The sequence below is a fragment of the Melospiza georgiana genome, chromosome 1, assembly GCF_028018845.1.
Source record: "Melospiza georgiana isolate bMelGeo1 chromosome 1, bMelGeo1.pri, whole genome shotgun sequence".
Taxonomy (NCBI): domain Eukaryota; kingdom Metazoa; phylum Chordata; class Aves; order Passeriformes; family Passerellidae; genus Melospiza; species Melospiza georgiana.
The window spans coordinates 153,567,634-153,573,958 of record NC_080430.1 but is presented as its reverse complement, the minus strand read 5'-3'; the positions used below and the strand labels follow the sequence as shown (position 1 = coordinate 153,573,958).

Genomic DNA, 6,325 nt, shown 5'->3' with positions numbered 1-6,325 from the left:
CCCATCCCTGGAATTGTTCCAGACCAGGCTGGATGGGGCTTAGAGCAGCCTGGGATAGTGGAAGGTGTCCCTGCCCATGGAAAGAGGTGGAATTCAATGATTCTGAAGGTCCCTTCCAACCCAAACCATTCCATGACTCCATGATGTCCCACACAAGCTGTTCCTGCAAATGGATCCCTGGCAGTACTGGGTGTTTCAGCATCCAGGGATCCTCTGGCACACTTGTCCCTGGATCTGCACTGGGATGATGTTTTAGGACATTGAAAGGATTTATTTTTGGGCCGAACGAGATAATTTAATTCCTCTTCCCTGTGTTCCCTTCCCTGGGATGTTTACTCACTCAAAACCCTGCACTTGTTGGGGTTTTTTTGGGTTTTTTTCCTCCTCTTTTAAAAAAAATTAAATTAGACTTCCAAAGTGTCATAGAAACTTAGTGCTGTGAATTAAAAGTGCCATGAATTCTTTTTGGATATGTGCTTGTGAAAGGAATGGGTTGGAAAGCCAGAAAAAAAAAAAAAAAAGAGGTTTATTTTAATATTTTAACATCCTCATCTGTCCTTTGCCCTCTGCACAAATCCTAGGGGAGATTTCTGCCAGCTGCTTGTCCCGAGGCAGGATGCTCTTCTCTATTCCCTGGAGAAGATCCAGTTCATGCTTAAAATGCTGCTTCTCCATCTCTGGATACCCCCATCCCAAAGCCCTCCCGATGGAAAACATCCAAGGATGACCCCAAGTGGTCCAAGATCCTCCAAACTTTGCGTTTTCTCCTTACAAATTTTGGTGTAAATTGGTAAAACAGCTTTGAGTTTGCCTTTTTCCTGAGGTTGGATTTGTGGGAGTGGTGGATCCACGGCTTCCCTGGGTTAAAAATGAGCTTTTCCTCCACGTGTGCTGAATTAATTTCAATTCAGAGCAGCTCGTTCCGAGCTCTTTTATGCAAAGCACTCGACTCCCTGTGCCAGCACAAGGGAGGGAAGGAGCAGCTGGGAGTGGAGGAGGATTTTTTTTGGCACAAGTGCCAATTCCTGTCAGTTTAAAGCCATTATGAAACTCTGGGTGGGATTTGGGATCAATTGAAGCTGATCTGAGGCCGCCCAAAGGGAGGAGATCTGTCATTCCTGCCTGCCTGGCTCCCAGCCTGTTCCCATGTGTGCAAGGCTTGGAAAAAAAGAGAGGATTTGGAGTATTTTTTAGGAGTTTTAGGGTCAAACTCCCTAAATTCTTTGTATTTTGAAGCCTTTTCTCGCAAAATAATTTATCCCAACAAGCTGGTTCTTCCCATATTCCACTTTAAAACGCCACAAAACACCAAAAATTATTTACTAAATTTCCATTTCCAAGCAGGGAAATTGTAGGCTCATCCCAAAGATGTGATTTGATCAGAGCTGGGACAGGCAGAACTCCCTGGCTGCATTAGGAAGTGAGATATCCCAAGGGACAACGTCTGTTTTAAAGGATTTGAGGCTGATAATGGGTTGCTTTTCCAAATGTTCCATCCTGGTGTCGTGTTGCTCCAGCTCCTTGGCTCAGCTTTTTGTTCCCTGGATAATTTTAGGCTGGAGTTTTATCTCCTTTGCACACTTGAGGCTCTGCTGCTCTTTGTTTATGGGGTTTATTCCCTTGGGGAAGAATGAAATTATTTGGAAAACAAACTCCTTAAGAATTTTCTTCACTTCCACAGTAAATTTGAAGATTTGAGACCGGTTTTCCTGCAAAGCATTTTATAAATGACAGAAAAAGTGTGGGAAATAGGGAATCACGAGGCTGATGGGTGGAATTAACATTTCCTTGCTGGAGATTTTCCTTTGGATCACCAGGAATTCTCCCCCTCATGCCTGGATGTGGGAGGACACTGGTGACAGGAGAGGGGTCAGGGGGTGGGGACAGGGACAGGGGCTGGGGACAACTGGACCAGTTTTACCTTGATACAGGAGATCCCAGAATCCTGGAATGGTTTGTGTTGGAAGAAACCTTGAAGATCATCCCATTCCAATCCCCACCATAGGCAGGGACACATTCCACCATCCCAGGTTGCTCCAAGCCAAATCCAACCTGGCCTTGGGCACCTCCAGGGATGGGGCAGCCACAGATTCTCTGGGAATTCCATTCCAGGACCTCACCACCCTCACAGGGAAGAATTTTTTCCAATATCCCATCTAACCCTGTCTTTTGTCAGTTTGAAGCCATTCCCTGTGTCCTGTCCCTCCATCCCTTGGCCCAAATCCCTCTCCAGCTCTCCTGAAGCCCCTTTGGGCACTGGAAGGAGCTCTGAGGTCTCCCTGGGGCCTTCCCTTCTCCAGGTTGAACATTCCCAGCTCTCCCAGCCTGGCTCCAAGATTTACGGGTTCCAAGTAGAAAAATTGTGTTTCACACGTTTTGGTAATTGCAGCCTTAGTGAAGCCTTGGGAGCTGAAAATATGGAGAGAGAAGAAGAAACTTGGGATAAAATATCACCCAAACACCAACCCAACTGAACATGGAACCAATGGACCAGGGAGAAGTCGGGAAATATCCAAGGCCAGGAGAAAGAAAAACTGGCTCCCCCTTTTCTGTGCAGAACTATAAATAACTCCAGTATTTTGGATCAGTTTGTGGATAATGCTCTTGCACACCGTGGAAGAATCTTTTTTTGGACAACAGTCACAGGAGAAGTGCTGCAGCCATCTGACTGTGAAAAACGCCAATCACTTGTTTTTAAAATTTTAAAAGTTTAATAGTAATAAAATAGTTATAAAAATATATATATATAAAAATATAATTAGAGTAATAATAATTTGGACAATTTGGATTAGGACAATATGAGAAAATAAAAACAAAGATTTACAGATGTCTGGGTACCTTTTTCTGGGCAAAATAAGACCAAGAAAGGACAGAAGTTAACAGAGGATTAACCCTTAAAAACAATAACTTGTTGCATATTCATTCAGCTCATACATGATGCATAAATTCTATTTAAACAAAGGATTCTGTCTGGTCAGTGTCAACTTCTTCCTCTTAATCCTGACAGTGTCTTCAGAACTGAGCCAGTGGGAAGAAGTTCGTTTCTTCTGATAATAGAGCAATAAATTATTTTTCTCTGAAAGATTTAGGTGTCCTGTGGCTGCTATCTCGCTGTGAGTCCTTTAAAAAATGTATCTTACATAGCATGGTTTCTATTTTAACATTGTGTTATAACCTAAAACTATATTTAACACACTACTTAAGAGAATTAATACAGCATTACTTTCTGTTATATAACATATATAATATTCCTTTTAATATTTGAGAAAAGCCAGTAATAAAATATGCATTTTGCACATGGTCATTGGAGATGGGGACAGCTGGACCAACCAGGCAGGGACGGGGACAGGAGAAATGGGGACTGGTGGGCCAAGCAGGGATGGGGACAGGAGAAATGGAGACAACTGGGCGAGGCTGGGATGGGGACAATTGGGCCAGGCTGGGATGGGGACAGGAGATGGCTGGATGAAGTTGTGGAAGGAACAGAGGCTGGGATTGAGGAGAGCCATGGTGGCCTAGGCTGAGGACAGCTGGTCCAGACTAAGATGGTGTGAAAAATGTATGTTTTATGATTGGCTTTTCGCGAATATTAAAATGAATATTATATGTGTTATGTTAGAAAGTTATGCTGTATTAATTTTTTTAGTAGTGTGTTAAATATAGTTTTAGGTTATAACATAATGTTAAAAAAGAAACCGTAAGATACTTTTTTTTAAGGACTCACAGCAAGATAGCAGCCACCTAAATCTTTCAGAGAAAGAGAATTTATTGCTCTCTTATCAGAAGAAATGAACTTCGTCCTGCCTTACTCAGCCCTGAAGACACTGTTAGGATTAAGTTGAAAAGAAGTTGATGCTGACCAGACAGAATCCTGTGTTTGAATTCAATTTATGCATAATGTATGAGGTGTATGAATATGCAACAGGCTATTGTTTTTAAGGGTTAATCCTCTGTTAATGTGTCCTTTTTTGGGCTTATTTTGCCCAGAAAAACATACCAGGACGTCCGTAACTCTTTGTTTTTATTGTCTCATATTGTCCTAATCCAAATTGTCCAAATTTTTATTACTCTAATTGTATTGCTATTTTTATAACCATTTTATTACTATTAAACTTTAAAAAATAATATAAAAAAAAAGTGATTGGCGTTTTTCACAATAGGAACAGGGGACAGAGTCTTCTGACAGCTGGACCAGGCTGAGATGGGAACAGGGGACAACCGAGCTTCTGTCCCAGGCCGGGGTCAAAGGCCGGGGTCAGCCAGGCCGGGCTGGGTTAGGCCCAATCCCAGGCCTAGGCCCGGGCTCAGTTTAGGCCGCGCTGTCCCTTCCCGGTTGCCCAGCAACGGTCGCAGGAGTCACGTGACCGCCCAGGAGCGCTCACGTGGGTCCGTTGGCGTCCGGCGGCGCCGGTTGATGACGTCACAGCGCCGCGGGGCCGTCGGGGAGTGCTGCGGGAATGGAGGAACGGGAGCGGCTGTGCCGGGAGATCCGAGTGCTCCAAGGTTCGGGAATTGGGGGGAATCGGGGAGAATTGGGAATGGGAGCGGCTGTGCCGGGAGATCCGAGTGCTCCAAGGTTGGGGAATTGGGGGAATCGGGAATGGGAGAGGCTGTGCCGGGAGATCCGAGTGCTCCAAGGTTCGGGATTCGGGGGGAATCGGGAATGGGAGCGGCTGTGCCGGGAGATCCGAGTGCTCCAAGGTTCGGGATTCGGGGGAAATTGGGAATGGGAGAGGCTGTGCCGGGAGATCCGAGTGCTCCAAGGTTGGGGAATTGGGGGAATCGGGAATGGGAGAGGCTGTGCCGGGAGATCTGAGTGCTCCAAGGTTCGAGAATTGGGGAAATTGGGAATGGGAGAGGCTGTGCCGGGAGATCCGAGTGCTCCAGGGTGCGGGAACTGGGAAAATCGGGAATGGGAGCGGCTGTGCCGGGAGATCCGAGTGCTCCAAGGTTCGGGAATTGGGGGAATCGGGAATGGGAGAGGCTGTGCCGGGAGATCCGAGTGCTCCAGGGTGCGGGAATTGGGGAAATCGGGGAGAATTGGGAATGGGAGCGGCTGTGCCGGGAGATCCGAGTGATCCAGGGAGTGGAGGGATTCGGGGAACACCAGGAAATGAGGGGACACCGAGGGGAATGGGGAAAAAAGGGAGAGAAGGACGAGGAAAAGAGGCCGGATCTGGAAACTGGGAGTGGCTGGAGCAATGTGAGAGAACCTGGAGGAGGGATAAGGGGAAATCTGGGCATCCTGGGAGGTGGTGCAGTGTTTTAAGGGAATTTTGGGAATCTGCTTCAGGACAGGGGAAGGTTGTGGTGGGACCTGGGGGTTTTTTGGTGGGGGTGGGACGTTGGATTTTAGGGGAGTATGAGCAGGATGGGGATGGAGAAGATCCCAGAGTGTTGGAGAAGGAAGGAATGGGGAGAAGAGAGGACTTGGGAGTTCTGGGAGAAGAGGGAAGTGATCCAGGGAGTGCTGGGAAAAGGTGGGAAGGGAAAAGTCCCCGGAAATCCGAATGGGCCAAGGCAGGGAGGGAACAGAGCCCCTGGAGTGCTGGGGGATTCTGGGGTCCCCACACCAGGGAATTCCCACAGTTCTGCTCTCAGCAGGATCTGGGACTCTCCTGGCTTTGGGAAGGGGCTTTTCCCTGTCCCACAGCCCTGAGCTGGGAGCACAGAGGTGGGAATGTGGATCCATGTGCCCTTCCCAAGCTCTGGAAAGCACCAGAGCTTATTTTAGCACTAAATCTCTCTATTTTTGTCCTTCAAAATGAATTTTCCTCGTTAGTGAGGCCACAACCTCCGCTCAGGATTTGGGATTTACTTCTCCAGGAGCCCCCAAGTGGGGGAATGATGAGAGGGAGGAAAACAATCCTTGCTTTTCCATGAGGAATGTGCTGACTCAGCTCTCCTGGCAGCACCGTGACCCTGGTGAAGGAAGAACTCTGCCTGAAATACCAGGCTCCAAATTCCTTTGGGAATCACTCATGGGAAAGGTTTTCTGAACACTGAGGCTGGACAAGGGCAGGAATTCCCAAATTAACAGGGATGTTGCCTGCCAGAGGGACACAGCAGCAAAGCCTTGGAGTGTCCTTGTGGCTGCTTTGGAGGGAAGCAAGGAAGGGAATTTGGGAAGGGTCTGGAGCACCAGGAGCAGCTGAGGGAGATTGGGGGGCTCATCCTGGGGAAAAGGAGGCTCAGGGGGAACCCTCTGGCTTCCTAAAATTCCCTGACAGGAGGGTGAAGTCAGGCGGGATCTGGATCTGCCAGGACACAGGGAATGGCTTCCCATGGCCAGAGTGCAGGGATAGATGGGATTTTAGGAAGAAAT

General features: G+C 47.5%; 1 protein-coding gene across 1 annotated transcript in view; it reads left to right on the top strand.

Moving 5' to 3' along the window:
• The first annotated feature begins 4,437 nt into the window (after positions 1-4,437).
• ZC3H3 (zinc finger CCCH-type containing 3) overlaps positions 4,438-6,325 on the top strand; it is a 129,247-nt gene continuing 127,359 nt past the window's right edge. Inside the window, exon 1 of the mRNA XM_058034184.1 lies at positions 4,438-4,503. Within this exon, the coding sequence (XP_057890167.1) occupies positions 4,458-4,503 (46 nt within the window). The 5' untranslated portion in view covers positions 4,438-4,457. The remainder of the gene's footprint in view (positions 4,504-6,325) is intronic.